General features: G+C 36.4%; 2 protein-coding genes and 1 non-coding gene across 3 annotated transcripts; 1 reads left to right on the top strand and 2 right to left on the bottom strand.

Annotated features, from left to right (window-relative positions):
* Positions 1–1,140: 1,140 nt before the first annotated feature.
* On the bottom strand, positions 1,141–1,212 carry TRNAP-AGG (transfer RNA proline (anticodon AGG)). The gene has a single exon. It is a non-coding gene; the product is annotated as a tRNA-Pro (tRNA).
* A 246-nt stretch (positions 1,213–1,458) lies between these two features.
* Positions 1,459–2,516, top strand: LOC149010038 (transcription factor bHLH106-like). Its single transcript, XM_089160573.1, has 2 exons — positions 1,459–2,002; positions 2,094–2,516. Exons 1-2 carry the CDS (start codon positions 1,709–1,711, stop codon positions 2,505–2,507), a joined length of 708 nt encoding a protein of 235 aa, XP_089016699.1. The 5' UTR covers positions 1,459–1,708; the 3' UTR covers positions 2,508–2,516.
* A 485-nt stretch (positions 2,517–3,001) lies between these two features.
* Positions 3,002–15,288, bottom strand: LOC149010037 (CDPK-related kinase 1-like). Its single transcript, XM_089160572.1, has 11 exons — positions 13,721–15,288; positions 11,120–11,250; positions 9,219–9,260; positions 9,018–9,126; positions 6,238–6,316; positions 5,866–6,162; positions 5,665–5,777; positions 5,171–5,278; positions 4,946–5,008; positions 4,678–4,845; positions 3,002–3,316 (listed from the first exon to the last, which is right to left on the bottom strand). The coding sequence occupies exons 1-11, from the start codon at positions 14,195–14,197 to the stop codon at positions 3,170–3,172; spliced, it is 1,734 nt and encodes a 577-aa protein (XP_089016698.1). The 5' UTR covers positions 14,198–15,288; the 3' UTR covers positions 3,002–3,169.
* Between the last annotated feature and the right edge of the window lie 6,782 nt (positions 15,289–22,070).

Here is a 22,070-nt window from a genome sequence, read left to right as displayed (position 1 = left end):
AAAAACAAAACTTATGAAATACCAAGTTTACATTTATATTTTTTAATCATTTTAGATTCGCAAGAAAATACTTCTTATATTATGTTTTATTTTGTAAAAAAACGAACTTTCTAAAATGATAACGCTAAATTAGAGAATAAATAAATAAAATTTATTGAAAGTAGGAAATTCTTAAAATTGATAACATCTAATTGGAATATTAGTAATACAAAATTAACACTCAATTAAAAAGTAACTATATAAAAGCTAAAAAAATAAGAAGTTACCTTTTTTTCTATTATCTTATATTTTGACTCTTGATTTTGGGGTTTTACCGAAAGTGAGGAAAGAGTTGGGTTGAAGGTCAGGAAGATGAAGAATTTTTCTTGTGTGAATAAGTAATATAAAATTTTAGGGTTATTTTAAAATTTTAAATAAGTAAAAATACCACATCATCATGTAACTAAGTTTAAATGGTAGGGAGGCAAACCAACGGGGTTGGTCCAAGTGGTAAGCAATTTGGTCTGCTTAAGCAAGGTTCGGATATCGAAACTTTGTGGATGCAAAAATTCCCTGCTGGGAGACTAACCCACCACAGCCAGGTGTGCGACCCGGGTCGAACACCGGATTAACTCTGGATTAGTCAGAGCAAAGCCTTGGAACCGGGGTTGGCAACCAAATAAAAAAAAAAAAAATGGTAGGGAGGCAACAATAATTAAAGGAAAAGTCCAAAGTTGAATTAGTAATTCAAAAAATCTAGAGAATAAAATAATAATTAAACTATAGTTCATGAGGGTAATAGTAATTATCCCCTCTAAATTTTGTCATATTTTAGTTTCTTTTATCAGGAATTGACAGGCAAATACAATAGAGATCTTGCTAGGCTAATGCGTTTGACATGGTGATGTTTGTGGTTCCTAGCACTGGATGGACGGCACAAAGACTCCATTAAAGCTCAACGGCACAAAAAAACAAGTGCAAATTATACCAATTTAAGCCATTCTTTTGTGTGGCTAAGATTTAATGAAGTTCACATAATGTTTATCAGTGTAACATATGCACCACATCAGAGTACCAGTGTAACAAGATCCATGCAATAGTATATTAGCAGGAAGAAAAAAAATAAATGGGGGCATTCCGAGAATTGAGAAAAAAATAAATGGGGCATTCCGAGAATTGAACTCGGGACCTCTCGCACCCTAAGCGAGAATCATACCACTAGACCAAATGCCCACTTTGATTCTTTGTTTCACAGAAGGAAATTGTAAACTTTAATAGATGGTGTAGCCATTTTTTTGTCTTCTTTTACATATCTGTCTTCTTCTTCCCCACCTCACCAGCTCCAATCTTTCTTTCACTGTTTCACACTGCAAGAGGGAAAGGACAAGAAGAAAAGTATAGAAAAAAAGAACACATCTGACCCACCCACCTTGGATCAGGTTTGACTGGATCCACTCATCAGGTTTTCAAAGGACTACTGTTAGTCTGTTACTGTCCTAGTGTCGTAAAGCTATGGCTCAACTCTAGAAACTTTTTCCTTCTACTTTTTCGACTCCATGAACAAATCCCAAATCTCTCTCTCTCTCTCTGAATAGGCTACCAAGTTACAGAAGCGGAAACTAATTCCTTTTTTGGGAATCAAATCCATGGAAACCCAGTAAAAGCCTTACTCAGTTACTCTCTTGGTGATACAGTCAAACTAAGCAGTTCAGTTCAGTCATCTCCATACATGCAGTCGAATAAGTCTCTAGGAAGTTCAGAACTTCACCAGATTGTTGCCGGAGCTGGTGGGTTCGAAGTTGGGACTCATGGGTTCCCGACAAACTATGAATTCTCGTCAGCTCCAAGCTTTTCTGGCTGTTCCCAGTCTCAACCCTTGGAAACGTCTGGGATTACAGAATTGGAGCCACAACCGAGAGCTCTCGCAGCTTCAAGGAATCACAAAGAAGCTGAGAAACGAAGGAGGGAGAGAATTAATTCACATCTGGACAAGCTCCGTAACCTCCTTCCCTGCAATTCCAAAGTACTCTCTCTCTCCACGCACACATATTCTCATCCTTAAAGTTCAGCAGCCTTAGAAAAGTTCTTATCTTTCTTTGTTTTTTTGGGCACAGACAGATAAAGCTTCACTGCTGGGGATGGTAATTCAACACGTGAAAGAGTTAAAGCAGCAAACCTCAAAGATATCAGAACTCGATCTTTTCCCCACTGAAACCGACGAAATCGCTGTATTTTCAGGGGACTTGTGTGGAAGATCGATTCTGAAAGCTACAGTCTGCTGCGAAAATCGATCCGACCTCTTACCTGACTTGATCCAGACATTGAAGTCGCTTCATTTGAGAATTTTGAGAGCAGAAATGGCGACATTTGGTGGAAGAATCCGAAACGTTCTAATTGTTACCGGAGATGACTGTAGTAGCAAAGAATCAATCGACTTCTTGCGCGACGCTTTGAGAGCTCTCGTCGAACGTTCCAGTTCCACTGAGCTCTCTAAAAGGCGGCGTCGCATCTGTGAAACAAGATGGTGAAGGTCGATTTTCTGTTCTTCAAGTGTGATGTTTTATTCTTGTGGGTGGATTTGATTTGCATTCCAACTCTTGTAATATACAGTTCTAAGTAATGGTTTCAGTTCTTCTTTTTTTGGTAACCAATGGTTTCAGTTCTTCGGTGGTAGTACATTTGAAGTCCAACTTATTTATGGCAGATATTTTGATTCCAAAGTTTATAAGCTCTGGTTTTGATCTGAAGGAATCTGTACTTCTGTACTTGTCGAAGCAACCGTATAATGTCATAAAGAAATAATTTGTGGAAGGAATTTATTTGACAAACAATGTAATGGCCTAATGGGTACAAGAGGAATAGAACCCATGAAACACAAATGCTCTGTCATTCTGAAACCCATAAATCCTAAGACAATTAGATCCTACTCTCATCTGTACAATCCTCTTACAGCTTAATGCACAAAACAGGGGGAAATTATAAAAACAAAAATTACAATCGCACTTGAGAATATGCCAGACATGGCTTAAACCCCGGCTCAGGCAAGCATCAGCCCCTTTCTTGACCCAGTTGCTCTCTCCGGCAAGCCTATGGGGTAGACCCAAACTCTTTTCCTTAAACAACACAAGCATGCATCTGATTGAACTTCCCATGAAGGAGAATGATAAGGAGATCACAGTAAAACTTGCTACTAGCTGGCGTTTGATTTCTGCAATGCCCGTGAAGACAGCCCGTGCAGAAGTCTGACAAAGCCCAAGAAACTAAGCTTCCCATCTGAATGTCTTATCCAGTCTTGGAGAACCACATGAACAGGTACTGATGGGCTAAGGCCAAGCTCCTGACATATTATGAAAGGATTGGAACTTTGTTACAACCAAGTGGTCAAAATAGGGCCAACAGGGATTCAAATAAACATAAGAAAATGGTGGAGCTTTCCAACTACATCCAAAATATAAAATCAGCATTTAAATGTCTATGAAACTTCAAGGACACCCCCATGCACTATTGTCCGATAACAAAAGGGGCACATACTTAGTTTTGCATTGACTTAGAGCCCACAAAGGACACCCAGGCATACAAGCTTGGAAGGCCCATAAAGTGCTGGCAATCGAAACAGCCGAAAACAAGCTTTTAGCAGTTACTTGGAACTAATCTCACCCAACACTAACTGAAAACTCTGAGCTGTCTATTTTTTGGGCCTGGCCACCATAAAATCTAGTTGAAACTTGGATAGTTCAAAGGAGGCATACAGATGCTCCAGTAAGGAGTGGTTTGATTCAGATTGAAGCAACTAAAAGAACCATGGATGTCACTAAAAGAACCATGGATAGACCTAGAGTTACCAGAGTTGCTGAGGAAAGTCATGCTTAGCCTTGTCTTACCATCAAGTATCACTTCAAATAGAGCTGATTGGAGGGCAATGACCCTTGAGGCCAACCCATTTACTCGGGATAAGGCTAAATCCACTAAGGCTCTTTTTGGTATCAATTATCATTCCAAATTATGAGAATTTTCATTATTTAAAATTGTTTGGCATCTACTATCAGTTTTGTTTTTATTTAAAATAATAGAAAAGCCTCCAAAATTCATAATAGACTAAAAGTCTATTTTGGATTATGGTGAGAAATTCATTCTCTTCACTTATGCAAAGGTTTACTTAAAATTGTATAGTTAAGATGAGGGTAAAATAGTCAACACATTTTTTTATAAAAAACCATACTTTTTTTTTTTTTTTATCTTTTATCTTTTCTCACTTGTTCACTATCGTTTTCTAACAATCTTTTATTTTGACATACCAAACTTATTTTTCATTCCATAATTTATTTTTGACAAAATTCACCAAACCATTTTTCATTGTTGACCAATAATGAATTCTTGTACTTATTTCTTTTAAATAGGCATAATAGAGAATAAGAATTGATACCAAAAAGAGCCTAAGTGCCTTGGGACACACACAGGCACTGCCCAATAACCTGTACATGTCTGACTTCAGAGAACCCAGTTTATTATTATTCCTAAGCCCAAATAAATCCAAAAAGTAAGTGGTTATCCTATATATATATATATATATATATTTAATGATGGTCAGGAAAAATACTATCTTATGCTTTTGAATGCAGGGTCAGTGGTCACGAGAAACAGGCACTCCATTCATAGATAAATGCACACTGCATGGAAAGACCAGAAAGTTAAACATACCGAGGCAAGTTCCTCAATCATGATTGGTCTATTCCCATCCTTCTCAAAATGTTCATATGCAGAACGTGCATGTTGTTCCCAGGTCTCAAGTCCTTCCAACTGATATACACTAATGGCAGCAGCACAAAATTCTTCGAAGTCTAATTTTCTATATTGAAGAGAACTGACCTGCAAATGGACGTGAATGTTCAGCATTTTTTTACCAATTTAGGGGACCCACAGATTATGAGCCCAAAAGTAAAACAGCTGAGAAACCTGTGATCGGTACCATATTAACATAATCAATAACCCGAGAATCCTTCATGGCATCAGTGGAGTTCTTCATCAGGGCCTGGCAATTGTAGTATCAATTAGAATGGCACAACTAGTGAAACAAAGAGTTCACTCCCCCCCCCCCCCCCCCCCCCCCCCCCACCAAAAACAAAGAAAAAAGAAAGAACTAGTGAAACAAAGAAAAAACAAAACCAAAAATAGATCGGAAAAGAGGACTTACTGTCTTAAAGTTCTGCATAGAAATAAATCCACTTTTATTTGGCCCCAACATTGTGAATTGTTCACGCAGATAGGCTAGCTGATCCACCGTCAATGTCTTTGAAAGAGCCTGTCAGAGTAGCTGAATAATATTCAGTATGAAATTCTTTTGAGGATAGTTTGAAGAGTACTATGCTATAAGCATGACTAACAAGATCCACCAACCCTGTGCAAGTCCAAGGGTGCATGACTAAAAAGATCCACATAATAAGGAAATAAAAAAGATCAAAAGGTATTCTTTTACTTGTTAAGAGGATTTTGAATAGTATTCATGAGATATCCACACAAAAAAATGTCAAAAACTCACAAACACAAAAAATGTAGCTATACTGAAACCATTTATTTTGCCGTGTTGAAATCATTTATGTTCATGATATCTTGAAAATTATATTACTTATTGGCAGTTTCATTTCTTTTCTCAATAACCATATATTCCTCATAAAAAGAGAGACGTACCCTCAAAGCCGCTTGCCTGAGAGATGATGAACATATATAAGCTTTAACAAGCTTGAAAACTAAAATATCCAGAGGGACCCTTATATCTTGATGATTGGATAGCCATGGATGACCTAAGCACAGAATCAGGCAGCAAGCATCAGATTTTTGAAATCTCAAGAATAATTTTCAAAGAGTGCTAAGGGTAATCCTTTTACTTACTCAAAGCCTGAGCTGCAGTGAGTCTTTTACGATAATCCTTGTTCAGCAATCTCTTGACAAAATCTTTTGCTTCAGATGATAGGGAAGGCCAAGGGGCATCTTCAAAGCTGGGATCTGCTTTTAGGACAGCCCGGAAGATGCCAGATTCTGTTCTGGCCCAAAAGGGGCGGCTCCCACATAAAAGAATATATGCAATTACACCAATACTCCACATGTCTCCCTCAGTGCCATATGATCTATGCAGAACTTCTGGAGCTACATAGTATGCACTTCCTACAATATCATTCAACCGTTCATCTGGAAAAGGCCAAACAAGTCAGACTAACTCAAGTTTAGGACTAGAAACAAAGAAATCGACATAGGAAAACAAACCTGGCTTCACAAAGTCTGACAATCCGAAATCAATGGCCTTCAGAGGAGATTCCTCATCTTTTGTACTAAAAAGAAAATTCTGAGACAAGAAATAATGTATCAAGTAAAAGGTAAGTAAAAGCACCATGATAGAAGGTCGATACTCCAAAAATAATATTTTTTTTGAACCATTTACATAGATGATTTGTCATTTTTTAAGATCACCAGCAGTAGATAATTGTCAGTTAGGGTCATGGATTTCAACTACCACAACCATAAAACAGGTAGAATATGGATAGGATTAATCCAGTGTCAAGAAATAGAGTTGAGTTTATGACATGGGAGTGGAAACACCCTCCTATTTACGTGGAGATTTTTAATAGGGCTGCAACTGGGCCGAGCTGTTGCAATCCCAAGCCCAGCCCTATATGTTCTAATCTGAGCCCATTCCCGCCCTGACCCTAGTTTAGGGCCAAGGATTATTGTCCCTGGCCCTAAGCCCTACAGGGCCAAGCCAAGCCCATTCTCGCCCTAATTGGCCCTAATTGGGCCGGGTCGGGATGGGTTGGCCCTGATTGGCCCTGACCCTGATTGGCCCTGTCCCTAGCCCTGATTAGCCCGGATTGACCCTGTCCTTGACCCTAATTAGCCTTGTCCCTGGCCCTGATTGACTCTATCTTGGCCCTAGCCTTAATCGGTCATCTTCTTGGACCTAAAATAACAAATGTAAATTCATAAAATAATAAATAAAAATAAAAGTATCATAAGTAAACTATAAATAAAATTCATAGAAATATAAGATGATTCAAGCTCATACAAAATGATAAAATAGTCAATAAGTTGATAGTGTTGTTTTAAACATAAATAAATTCATACTCCATAATTCTATATTGATCTTTGAAAGTCTCTCATTGCTTTGATGATGGAAATTGAAAACCTCTCCCATTACTTTGGTGATGGAAATTGAAAACCCCTCCCATTGATATCCTTATTCAACAAAAAATAAATAAATAAATAAATTCAAAACTTTGTTAACAAGTAAATCAACGATAATTTAGTATTGATATTTTTTTCGTGGTTAAAGAAAATTATATTTTAGTTACAAACATAGCTATCTGTCCTTAATAAGCTTTTTTTTTTTTTTTTTTCTCTGAAATATCACATTGGAGGCAAAAGAAAGATGTCAATATTCATGATGAGAAGTTGGGGTGTAGATTTGTTAGATATTAATTCTCTATATACTAGCTTTTATTATTTATAATATATTATCTCGCCTTAGCCTAAAAAAAAATCAATGACTCTTTGGAACTAAAAATGACTTAATTCAAAAAATAAAAATTATCTTAAAAATAATATAAAAAGTGAACTCATAGTCTAATATTATCAAAATGACTGAAGGTCAAAGTCAAGACTTAGAGTTATATCAATGTTAATGTGAAGATTGGGGTAAAAATCTAATACATAATCAGGGTCAAATTAACATTAAGACTAGAGCCAAAATTAGGGTCAGGATTGGGCCAAAATCAGGTGGATGCTTACTACACTGGTAATGAAGATATAATTTATTTTTATTAATTTTTTTACAAAACACGATAATGTTTTTAAAATTTGACAGGTGTCAAATAATCACCCATATGGATTATAATTAATTCCTCTCCATATGGGTGGAGAATCCAAACTCAAATCAATGCCAAAATCATGGGCCTAAATCAAGGCCAAGATTAGGGTCAAAATCAAGGCTAGAATCAGGGTCAGAATCAGGGCCGAATCAGGGCCAAGATAAGGGCCAAAATCAGGGATGGGCCCGGGATGGGTTGGGCGAGCCAGAGAGTAATCCCAGGCCCGCCCTTAGGGCCAAAATCTTTAACCCAAGCCCTATTTGGGCTCAGGGCCGCTAGGGCCAAACTTGCACCCCTAGATTTTAATCCCTACACTGGTTTGAATTGGAAAGAGAGATAAATCTGCAAAATTCATACAGCTGGCCAAATTTACAGGATTCAATGTAGACTAAAACAATTCTTTACAGTTTGGATAATGATTCAAGGACTTAAGAAATTGCAACGGAGGACTTTAACTAAAGAACTTTCTTGGGAATGTGAATCAAGGAACACAATAGCTTGGACATCCGGATGAGAAAAAGGGCAAAGAGATTATGCTAGCAATATCAAGCGCTTCTAGAAAGCTATCACCTATGGGAAAGTTCACCTTGGTCCCTATGTTGACAAGATCTACCGGCTACAAAGGTTACAAGATTATCGGCATTAAGTAATCCTAATATTCCATTTTAGGTATCACCGCACTTATTTTGAAGCCTCTGTCTCCTCCAATAATTAGGATATTAACAGTTTATGTTCTTAGCTAAGTGGTTTAGATAGATTCTAACTGTAATTATCTTTCAGTTTCCCATCGTGATTTGGCTTAGCCATCTAAGAATTCTTCCTAAATGTCCATTGCAATCCACTGGTTCTCTAAGGTGCGAATATCATCACAATTATTTACCAAACAAAATAAATTTGCTTTTTGTAAGCTTCTATTTGTTCAGGAACAGTTGTAGGGAAACTATGTTTCACAGGATGTACTAAAAGAATAGATCTAAGGTGGTATTAACAATGATGAGATAGGAAGAAAAAAAGCAGGATCAAAAAGAATTTTTTGTGGGATGTACAAATGCTGAAAGGGTTTCTTCTATGACATTGCAGCCAGTCTAGGACCCCTTCAGTTTAATAATATCCCACAATTAAAATCATCATGAAAAACACTTAAGTACAAAGATTCCAAAAAGTCAAGCTATGGACAGTTACCTCTGGCTTGAGGTCACGGTGAACCACGCCTTGGAGATGACAGAAGGAAACAACACTTAAAATCTGAATCATGATAACCTTAGCATCTTCCTCTGAGTATTTCCCACCCCTGAAAATTATAAATGGAATAATTATTTCACATTGAAAATGGTTCTTTCTCAGCGCAATCTTAAGATTAACTCTTTTCACAGTTCAAAGTACCTTGATAGTATCCTATCTAAGAGTTCTCCCCCCTTGCATAACCTGAAAAATATTGGACAATAAGAAAGGTTAAAAATTAGCTGCTAATTCCAGAATATGATTCCAGTAATTCAAAAGCCTACAAAATTGCAAAAACCAATATGTGATCTCTCACATTCCACTGAGTAAAAGGGTCCAGCCATTACGAACGTCAAAAATTAACAGAATAGATGGCTATGAAAAACAAGAAAAGTCAAACTCCATCTATTGGTTTTAACACAATTTATTATCAACAAGTGTTAAGAATCAATTTCTTTAACAGTTTCAACTGGCCTACAAACTGAAGTCTTCCCAAAATGTCTTCATGTTCCAGGAACTCCAACAAGAAATAAGGTGAATCCAGAAACAATCAAATGAGTGAATGATAACAGGATTTATCCTCCTCTTTCTGCCTTGTTACTTCTTACTCTTTCTGTATATTCTAGTTCTGCAATTGCAGATCTAGCTCTTTTCAAGCTTATGAGATTTGAGAATTCCAAAAATATTGTCATGGGTACAAGTGGGAAATCCTGGAGAGTAAGCAGTGCCGGAAGACTGGGGATGAGGGACAAATGGAAAATGCCGAACCGATCTTAAACCTAATACATAGCTGTATGCACTACCCGGACCCCCAAAAAGTGTGTTGAGATTGCCAATCCCCATGTTTACCCTCCACAATCCCCCCCCACCTTCCATTTCAATAACATAACCTTCTCCTTTTTTTTTTTTTTTGGGGGGGGGGGATGTTGTAAAGAAAAAAAGAGAGAGAAAGAGAGAGAAAAAGAGAGAGAGAGTTGAAGCAAGAAATGGTTCAAATTTAAAGGGTACTAATATAGAACAATAGCAAAGCTGATAAGCCCCTTGTATCACGAGTCTACACTCGTAAGCGTGGCAAGGGGATCCACAAGATATAACCAAGAAGGGAAGGAAATGGTTGTGAGATCTTCAGATTCAGACTGCCTTATAGGCTGAGATTTGGGGTGATTCTATTAGATTTGGGGAGATTCTATGGTGGGATATTGTAGGCAAGAAATTACTATTAATATTAGGAAGGTAGAGTAGGTTTGCAAGCTTTTGAGTTATCAGGGAAATAAGGGAGAGGGCGATTGCTCTCGGGTAGCCGAAGGTACGCCTCCTGCTGGTAGTGTGTTCTGTTTTGCTTCAGCATTTAATCAAAGTTCATTATTATTATTACTTCTTTGTGTCGTTCTTCCATTGATTAAGTCACTCCATTCGGGTACTTAACAATAGCTATCCCAACTAATGGGGTTGGCAATGTGGATCCTTGCTTTCTAATCAGCTCTATATGAAGTCAAACATGATAAGAAGCTTAAGCTAAGAAAGTCTTTCCTCATTAATTTCCATTATTTTAGATCTGTCCCAGCCAATTAGGGCCGCAATGTGGCTGAATATACAAGTGTTGGTGGCTGTGCCTAACTGAAATACCAAGAAAATATATGTATAAATATATAAAACAAAATAGAGTATAAAGAAAGGAGCACCATGCGCATCACAGGGCACATAGAATGGTCTTAAGGGGGGGGGGGGGGGGAAGGTCCCAGAAATCGTGTGGACATTTAGAAAGGTGCTAGTATAATTAATTTTGAGAACAATTCAGCAGAAAAGGTAGAAATCCATCACAATTGTCCTCTTGATGAGACACAGGCAACTGAAAAGAAAAGGCATTAAAAGGGAATTTCTTTCCTACTTTGAAAAGCCACAAACTGAAACCAAGTTTTAATCCTTGAGAGATCCCTGCAACCAACCGCAACCGACCACTTTTTTGAATTTATTGTATTATCATGCCATTGGAAAATTCTACACCTAGAGCATCAGATATAACCATAAAACAAAGCTGTAGCACTGAAGGAAAACAAACTTACTCCATCACTATATACACATTATCATCATCTTCATAAGCATCATAGAATTGCACCAAATTCTTATGTCCTGCTAGAGCACGCAAAATTTTCACTTCTCTTCTTACATCCTCTATAGCAATAGCTGTGGTCATCTGCAAGAACAGCACACATACTATATCAGATAAAAGCTGCTCTCAGTTTCTTCCTAAACCTGTTTGCAAGAATATTTATGCATATTAAGAAATGGATCCTGAGGCAAAAATTGGATATACACACACAAATATATATTAGAAATTTCTATCTCACTAGATCGGTAATTAACTCCTCCTGCGCAACACCAATGAGAAGAATATTATCCCTTAACAGAATAAAAAATTATTCTAAAGGAAGTTCTTTGAGGGGGAGTAAACTGGCCACACCTACAAAGGGGGGCAAAATGACTGCCCCAAGAAAGGCAGAAATCCTGACACTGATGCCACAGTGCATGCAGTCATGAGCCCCTGTGCATGTGCAGGAGCCATGCTTCCCTAGAGAGAACACCAACCTTGATTTATATGGGAAATCTCCCAGATCCACCAGATAAAATAATAATAATAAAAAATAAAAAATTTATATATATAACCTCATCAAGTAGGTTTTAAATTTGTTTTGCATTTATTAGTTCTAATTTGGAAAAGATTTACTCAATCCCAGAAGTTAGTTATCAGTCATGCTGCCAAAATAAGAAGATAAAAGTGAACTTCTTAAAATATCCCGACCTCGCTTATTGTTTGTAACTGCTGAGGTGGAATCTCACATTGTGTTCAAAATCTACGTAATCCAACATACCATTCTCAATAAATAATATTTTAAAATCACAATGGGAAAAGAAGCTAGAAAATCCATGCAACAAAAAAAAACTCATATATAAGACTGAATTTAGAGGACCTTGAATTTTCTACCAATATATAGAAGACTGAATCTAATTAGAGACTTTTCCACTGATATCACACATGTTAACATCTGGAAGACACAAGAAGAACTCGACCTCATAAAATTGCTTTAAGATGCAAACTTAGAAACATAATGCAGTTCATGGTGCAGGGAGTAACACGGAGGAACAGTCAAATGGAGAGAAGAGATGATGAAAAGGGTTCCAAAGAGGTAGCCATCAAGTAACTAGTGACATATGCAAATAACTGGTCCATTTCAGAGATTCCAATCATGTTGCGAACTCCTGGTCTTGAGTCTTGACTACTCATATACAAGGCTTCCAACTCAGACAACAATACCACAAAGCAAGTCTTGAGAGAGATACCACTAATGCCAGACCTGGCTGGGCTTCCATTACAAGATTCTTATTGGCATCAACAATCAATCCATTCAACAAATAAGCTTTGGTGTAAAAGGGACAAAAATAATCAGAAGAAATGAAGAGGAGACTAAAAACAGATGTTGGCAAGACATGGTGGTTCTATCAGGCAAATCATAGCCAAAACTGCACAGTTGCACTATTTTAAGTTGCATATGGTTTTGATTTCTTGAGAAGGGCACAGTGGATCTTGGAATTTCAAAATATAATAGTAATGTGACACCCCCAACTAAACAGTCATAAATGATTGCTTCACGTTACTTTCTTCTTAGGAAGCATAACTAATTACTAACTTTAGAGATTATGTAAATCTTTCCAGAATCATAAATTTAGAACTAATAATTGTAAAACAAACCTACATGTGTAATTAATTTTCTTATCCAGCGATTCCCCACTTTCAAAACTCAGAACAAAGTAACAAAACAACTTGAAATTTCATAACCGTAATAGTTTATCACCACAGAAGGCAGGCCATTCAATAATAGGTTGCTCATTGTGACCAAACAGGTTTGAACCAGCTTCTCCATGAAAGCAGGGGTAAGGCTGCATACTTTATGACCCTCCCCAGACCCCCACAATGGGAGAAGTCTCGTGCGGTAGGTACACCCTTTTTTGTAAAGGGTACAACCGTCAGTACAACCATATTCAAGTATTAGTTGTCAAAAGAAATGGAAACACACCATTTATCCCATAACCCTACTCTCAACCATTGGATCCTGGAGAAAGCACAAACGAAACATAACTGGCTAAACACAAACTTCCTCAATCTTGAAAGAAGATGACTCCCACAATCCATAATAGTACCAACATGATCCTAAACAGTTAAACAAAAATGCAATGCAATGCAAACGCTAAGCAATACCGGAACGATTTAGTTTAACAGTCAAAATCAGAAAAATAGACAATTAACAGATTTTACCAAAACAGCAAAATCATTACGTCAAATATGATATAGTAGGTGAACATGAGAATACAATAGAAGTGAGATCTTCAAGAACCAATATTGTACCAGAGAGAAAAAAGATGAAAAAAAAAATGTTCAACAGAACATCGGGAGGCTGAGACAATTCCCTACCAAAATTACTTTCAGAAGATCAAACTTCAAACCACAAACAATTGGATAGACAAAATTACCCAGAAGCAAGAGTCACCTGCTCCTATGGTAAACAGAAGGAATTCAATGGTTACATACATTGGGCAGACTTCCAAAAACAGGAGATAAGCTTCCCGAATAAGACCATTAGGTTATGCAACAGAAAAACATAACAAACCTTTGCTTTGGAAATGACCTTGACCGCAACTTCTTGCCCCTTCAATTCCCCCTTCTTCCCCTTTGCGGTACAAGTATAGCCGAAATGCCCACGACCAACCTCCTCTCCAAGCTCATATTTTGCGGTAACCTGCTTCAAGAACCCAAAATTCCTATCCAACCCAACTTCACATTCACTTCCTTCAGGGATTGTGGCTTCATTCGGCTTCACAGAGCCATGCCTGCGAGCGAGCAATGCTTTGATGTGCTTCGCAGGGGAAGGAGGAGGGAATGGCCGCTTGAAGATCCGCAAAGGGGTTGAACTCACACTAGAGTTCGCAGGCGAGTTCTTGAATCCACTAGGCAATGGACTTGGGCTGTAAAAGGGAAACTTTGAAGTTTTTGCGGGTTCAGAATTGGCATCAGGAACAGCATCTTCAGGGATTATAGGATTATCTAAATCGTTTAGAGGGAGGGGTCTTCCATGACAGAGTCCCATGGAAGCCAAAAATCAAGAGACGAAGAAAAGAAAGGTTACAAAGCTAACAAATCAAAAACCAAGAAAGGACGAATCAAAATTTAGGTGAATCCTTAACGCAACAGCAGAGTGTGAGGAAATCCACGAAACCCAGAAAGGACGAATCAAAATTTAGGTGAATCCTTAACGCAACAGCAGAGTGTGAGGAAAACCACGAAACCCAGAAAGAAAAAACCCTCAAACCGAAAGCAGAAATTCAGCCAACCCTAAGTTAGAGTTCTAAAATTTAAACCTCATCAAAAAAAAAAAAAAAAAGCACCAAGAAGAGAAGTAACAGACTGATTCTTCTACACTAGATATAAGCAAACAAGGGAATGAGAGTAAAACTAAGAAACAAGAAAGAGAAGAGGAAAGACAAAATTCACTGCCAAAAATAATTCAATTTCTGTGTGAAACCTTAAACCGACAAATGACCACCCCACTATAACTCCCAGAGGATTCCAATTTAACAGTCAAAAACTTGGAACCAAAAGAACTGAAAACTATGGAAAATATAATCGAATTTAATGATCAAGCTAATAAAGCCGAAGAGCAGGAACCCAATAAAAATCTCTGACAAAGAGCACCAGATTCAGTTTCAGCAACAGAGACAGAAGCCCAGAAGCTTACAGTAAGAATAAATCCAACAAGAAAGAAGAAAAAGAGAACTCAAAGGTAAGGAGGGTGGGGGGGAAAAAGAAAGATGCTCAGCAGAGACTGCAAGGAAAGCAAATAAAGCAGAAGCCCGCAGCTTCTTGCTTTTAGCTTTTCTGAAGGATCTTGGCTTCTTGGGTGGAAATTTTTTAGCTTTATTACAGTCCCTCTCTAATAATGTGTGAGCTTTGAAGTGGATGCTCCTCCTTACCCAGAAGAGGAAAAAGGAAGAGGAGGAAAAAAGAAGGAGAGAGAATGCTTGTCCAGCCTGTCACTTTGATCCTCAAAGAGAACCTCACTAAGGTTTATATCACAGGTAGAAACCGTAGAATCCCTTAGAACATTATATATCTTAAAGCTCCATCTTTCTTCATCTCTGTAGTCTCTCTATCTTAAGTTTGACTTGCTTTGGAGCTTGAAAGGTGCTTTCTTACTTGGAGGATCCTATTTCTGGTCGATACCCTTATATCATAAGGCAGAGTGTCTCTGATATTCAATTTACCCAAAAAAAAAAAAAAAAGGATTTACTAACTAATGAATAAGATCATTGAGAAGAAGCAAGATTTTTCTTCCCTTCATAATCAAGTATATCTCATTGTCTATCAACATTGACTAATAAATACGATTTCACATGAGGTAGACAGCTAATCCTTCAAGGAATAAGCAAGAATTTTTCATTCACCAACATTAATGATTATAAAAATGTACTCTGATTGATATCAATTTTAAGCTTATGTCAAATAGTTGCCCCAATGGCTAGTTGGAAAAAGGAAAAAAACTCAATTTAGCATTGAGATGACGACCCAGTCTTCTTATGAATGTAGAACTTTTCAGAATGGTTTTCATTTAAAATAATTGATGATGAATTCATATTTTTTTTCATTTTAAGTTTAATTTAATATATTCATTTATTGCATTAGCAACCAACTAATCATGTTATCTCCCAACTAAATAAGATGCTAATGAATAGTATGCAAGGACTGGAGGTGTGTCTATTAAGCAGTGAGGTATGCATTTCTGTGCAGATTGGGACTTAATTACCTAACTGATTCAGATAAATGGGTCACCTACAAGATATAGACAGGTTAGTTAAACAAGGCCAACTTAAGACTCTTGAGCATATCTTAGTAAATAAAATAACTCAACAATGATTGGACCCTAAAAGATGATTTCTATGGTGGTTTACCTACTTAAGATCCTCAATGCATGATTTGTGCTAAAAAATTGTAGAGTAGTTGAAGTTGCACTTAAAATTGAATTCTGATTTTCAAATTTTTCTTGCAGCAAAGTGTAGAGATTCTTCGAGAAATCATATGGTTCTTAACATGACATTATGCACAAAATTACTATAAATATACATTTGATACAAGGGCTATGATATGCATGTCTTTCATCGATGTTTTCTTTAACATTATTCTTAAATTACTAAAATTACTGTAAATATATTAGGTGTATGGTGATGTAAAATCAATAAGAACATAAATGAGAAAAGGTCTGTTTAGGTTGTTAGTAGAGCAAGATGAATCCAAACCAAATTTCAAGACAAGTAGAGAAAAACACACTTCAAACAGACAAAAGAAAATAAAAGACAAACAGATATGCAAAACCCTAGAAATAATAATCCTTACACAATGGTAGAGACAAATAGATTGAAAAATAAACATATGAACTATATGATCAACATGAGCATATATAAAAGGATTTCTTGCAAGATGTTCTTGTTTTGGCCCCACAAGAAAGATAGGGAACTCTCTAAAACTTTCCTTGTCAACACTGAAAAAGCACGATTCCTGTTTATGAAAGATTGACAATAGTGGGAGATAAGGAATTCAATTCTTTGATTCCTTGTTCCCTCACCACTACTCCACCATAAATTTTTCATATTACTTATTTCCATGGAATAGAGCTAATAAACAAATTAAAGGGTAGTTGAGGACAAAAGAGAAAAATAGTCTCCCTCTTTTGTAGTTGTACTTGTAAATTAAATTATTCACTTGAACATGCATGAACATGGGATACAGGTGCTTTCTTGCTAACGCAATGAAATCCTTTACTGTGAACTCTCAACAGCCATACAACGTTGACGCAAATCATGTGTAATCTTTCGCTTATTATTGGGCTAAGATTGATTTGGAGAGATTTTTTTATATTTTTCAATGATTTTTCATTTGATTTTTTCTAATGTGACATTAGACCTCTACAGGCTCCAAGGGCGTTGCCTCCACACCCCACCCGGACTCCCGCCCACTTGTGTTCATTGGCAACATAATGTGAAGATGGACTTCAATACTTCTCTTCATTAATTATGTACTTGTGTTCTTTTTGCATGTTTATAGTAGTTTATATGAGTTTTTCAAATTTTCAGTTTTACCAGCATATAGCCATATATGTGTCAATCATAAACTTTATATTAAATAATATTTTAGGCCAAAACAATGCCCCCAATGTATTTATTGACATCAAAGTAGGCTACACAACAAAATTCAAGCCAAAACGACTCTAAATACCTTCCCAAAAATTAGAGGTTGACCTTTCATCGACATTCTGCTAAAAGTCGTTGACATGTCGGCAAAATGTCGTCGTATGACTGATGTTGCACACGACATTTTGCCAACATGTCGAACCTTGGATTAGATTACACAATTAATCTTAACTCTGATCCTCATCTTAATCCCTACTACAAATAATAATAACAAATACCTAATTCTATATTATTATTCAATTTTATATATATAGTAATTATTCAATTATAATCTGGTGGTATAGTTAGACCGGATTGGCTTTAGTCAAACATTCAACTCTAGCTCACATACTTCTTATTATGAAGAAAATTGATTTGAAGGTTTTAATGACAAACGTTAAGTTTCATCTGATTAATTAATTAATTAACAGAAAAATCATAAAAAAATATTGTAAGAATTTTCAATTTCCGTATACATCTATCGACATCAATATGAACGCCCAGGATTTTACAATTTTAAGTTTGAATAGTTAACATTTTGTTTTGAATAGGCGAAATTATGTATGAAATCACAAAGATGGTTGCTTTGAAAATACATATTTGCTTCATATGTTAGTATGAATGGAGATAGTCACATACTTTACAGATTATAGATGAAATGTCACTTTACTTATTAGGTGACCCACTTTAGCCAATGGTCTTGTGTAGAGAAGTTCTAAGAAAAATCTAAACTTAGAAAATTAAATAAATAAATAAAAAATTATGCAAATTTGCTTCTTTCAATGCATTGATTATTCGACGGTGTTTTCAAATGGGTATTAAACATAATAGTGTTATCAACTTCAAAATGTACGGAAGTAGAATGATCAAGATGCTTCACCTATCGATGAAAAATACGAAAATGTGAAGTAGGTGATCAAGATTGTCAAGAATAGTAACAATAGGGTTTTAGAGAATATAAGAAAATTTCTTTAAAAATAAATAAATTCATATTTGTTAATTTTTCACATAGACTTTGCTTGTGAGTAAGCTTTCAATACGGAATTCACCATAACTTTCATCTAATATGGATGTAGAGCGGTAAACACACAAGACTCTCTTATTCACTATAACATTACCTCACATAACAAACTTACATTTTTTTGGATCCGAGGTTCATCCGAGTTAGCTTGTGCACACCACGATTAAATCCTCAGGGGAATTTTTATATAATGAATATAGAAGGGACTTCGCCCTTGGCCTCGAGGAGATTTGAACTCTGACCTCTTATGTGAAAGCATTGGTCTTTTATTAACTGAGCCACCCCTCGAGATTAAGAAGCTTACATTTCCTTTAGCATAGTTTGAATGGACTTGAATGGCCCATTTGATAATTGACCTAATATCTATCTATTTTGTCAAATCTTCTCCAACAATAACTCTGCAGCAGCACTATATATAAACTACAACAACCCCCTTTGAAAATCAATCAAAAATTGGACCACCCATTTGATTTCACTAATAAAAAATTAGTAATTTTATATTTTTTTAACTATCTCTTTTTATGTATCTCTTTAAACTCAATCTTAACATGCTATGCACTTTGCTTTGAATTTAAATTTGACTAAGTAGAGGTTTCAACCGGTGGGGGGAGATATGAGTGTTTAAATGTCCATGGTTGAAAACTTTGACAAAAAAAATAAATAAATGACAAAATCTATAGGCAGATCAAAATAATGATTTAAGTAATTTCTTTGAAATGGTTTTAATTAGTCTAATACATTTTCAAGATGACAATAGCGAGCTGAGCAACTTTTTTTTAATTCATGAGTACCCGATGGACTTAGCTGGATGCAATAATGGGCCTGGCCCACCAGTGGATGGGTTGGGCTTAGTTCAGCCGATGCACACTCCACACAGGCTCATGTGTCTCTTGTACCTGGCTGACCCATTAACTTCATAAATAATTTATTCTTTTCTTTTAGAGATTTTACGTCTAGGTCCCTTAGTGCAATATATTATATATAAGTCCTAACCAGACTAACACCGTTAGTTACGGTTAAGTATATTCAAATTTCAAACATTGATGCGACCAAAATGCTCTTCAGGTTATTTAATAAATTGTATTATTATAAAAAAAAATTTGGTATATATATTTTTGAGCAAATTGCACTAACACAAAAAATGGAGGCTTTAAAGCACTAATACCCCACTTTATGTTTAAAAAGCATAGAGACCCAAAATTTGATTTTCATTGGATATATTTGTTAAATTTATCATTGGAAACAGTTAAATTACTGTTTATTTTAAAAAATATCCCTATAATAAACAGTGTCAGAAAGGTTTTCAGCGACAAATTAGATAAATATATCAAATGAAAATCCAAAATTTGGGGTCTATGTGTTTTTTAAACATAAAGTGGGGGTTTCATTGCTTTAAGGCATCCATTTTAGGGTGCCAGTGCAATTTGCTCTATATTTTTGCTTAATGACCAATTATCTTTTTTTTTTTAAACCATACATTAACACAATGTATTAAATAACTTGAAGGGCACTTTTGTTCATTCATGTTTGAAATTTGAATATATTTAATGGCTATTAACCGTGCTAGTCTACTTTGGGATCTACACGTAATATATTGCATTAGACGGAGCCCAACATTAGTTGATGGTCCATTAAAGGGACCCGTGGGTAAAAAAAACTCTTTCCTTTATTTTACCTTGAAACCATGATTCCAAATTCTGTGATCCTGGGGTTGTTGGAAATTGACTACAAAGTTCCAAAAACAAAAAAGAAATTTTTTTTGAAAAAGAGATCCTATAAACCAAAATGATTTAGATTTGCTACCCTGAGATTTCCCTGAGTGGCTGTTTAGCTAATGGCACAGCTGCTATGGCCCAAGTATTTCTGCAGTTGTGGATCAAATATGACAGACAAAGACAAACACTTGGGGTCCTCCTGCATGCATAATTTATTACAAGTCCATAATTTCAGGAACTCTGAGTATGATCTAAAGCTAATGATAAATTGTCTTAAATGTCAACTATATTAATATTTAACACACCCATGCCATCCCATATTCTAAGAAAATTTCTGATTTGTTTAGTTTGCTCTTTTAAATGTAATGATAAGTGGGTTTTTAATTGTGACCTACCTGAAATTAAGGATCCCCCCTTAGATTTGGAGTAAAATGCGCTTCATTCTGTCTTAATCTCATCACTAATCACCAAGCTTATGGGGGGGGGGGGGGGGATTTTGAAAATTCAAACTAAAAATAATCTCCTTAAGCAATCTGTGTTGTCTCATGAGCTCATATGTAAATGAAGCTTCTCCTTAGATTAGGAGCAAATTGTGCTGTACTCAATCTCCTTTCTAAGCTTAAGCTATTCCTTTTTTTAAGGCTTTGCATAGTATATAGCTATAAGAGAGTTTCTTGTCAGAGTAGGATCAAAATGTTCTTCAACATTTCTTTCCTCAGAGTCTAATTAGCTTCACCATCAATGGGTTTGGTCTCATATGAAAGCTTTGGTGTTTCTTCATATGTTAGTGCTCCAACCAGTCCTGGGAGAGTTATTTTGAGCCATGGTGTTTACTTCTACAGTGAACCAACTAGTCCCACCCTATTTGATTTGGAATTAGAGCCAGAAACTGATGGCTTTGAATTCAGAACTAATCAGCAGCAGCAGCAGCAGAAGCAGCATCAACAGAAGGAAGAACAGATATGTGGGGAAGATCCTTCTGCTAAGAGTATGGCCTTTGCAGATGAACTCTTTTGTGATGGTAAGGTGCTACCAATGAAACACCCTTCTCATGCTGAAGATGAAGCACACAGTCAAATGCCTCCATTGAAACTCCCACCACGCCTTCAACAAGCTGAGAGAGGGAAGTTTAGCAATCGAAGCTCAAGTAATGCTTCTTCCCCTAGATCATCCCCAAGTTCACTTCTAAGGCGCCCATTTTTGTGCTGGAGCCTCAGGAATGAGGATTTTGATCCTTTTATGGTTGCTCTACAGCATGTTACAGGGGAGAGAGATAAAGAAGCAGTAACATCAACCCAGAACAGAACAACAACTCCTCACCAACCTGTGCAGCAACAAGTATTAATTTCACGAGAGCCCACAGAGATAGTGAGACTGGTTGGGCACTCAAGGTCGAGCCATGGTGGGTCTAACACAGCTACCTTCAGAACATTTTCTGCTTCAACAGAGATGAACAGAAGTGAGTCCATTGGTCAATTTATTGGAGGATCTCATCATAAGGTTTCAGCAAAACGTAGGATCAAAAATTTTCTTTTCAACTCCTTTGAAGGATGGGTAAGCAAAAAGGAAAAGTTAAGAAAATCCAATTACTTCGGAAGATTCAGCTTTAGATCGATGTATGCAACTCATTACACTGCAAAGAAAGGAGCTTATGAGGAGCTTTAAAAGCAGCATCAAAACTTACAAAGCCATTGGATCCTAAGTGTAAATCATCCGATGCCCAAAACCTTGTGTTCATGCAAAAATTGAGTTGGGTTGTTTTAACTTGTAAGTCCTGAGATATTCAGAATTTTCTTATGAAAGAACTCCCAACCGTTCATCTTCTTTCATTTTTGAAAAATTCGTAAAACTCGAAATTTCGAATAAGCGAAGAACATAACCGATAATTGGATCTAACGGTGAGGATTAAAAGAGCGGTATACTTGCAAATATGAATCTTTTATTTATATTATAGTAATTTTAATTTCTGAATTTACCATTTCAAGTCCTTACTGAAATCCCTTT

The sequence above is a fragment of the Hakea prostrata genome, chromosome 7 (assembly GCF_041222555.1).
Source record: "Hakea prostrata isolate BN-2017 chromosome 7, UWA_Hpros_2, whole genome shotgun sequence".
NCBI classification, from domain to species: Eukaryota; Viridiplantae; Streptophyta; class Magnoliopsida; order Proteales; family Proteaceae; genus Hakea; species Hakea prostrata.
Note: the sequence above shows the minus strand (reverse complement) of the source record. Positions and strands in the feature narration are given on the sequence as shown.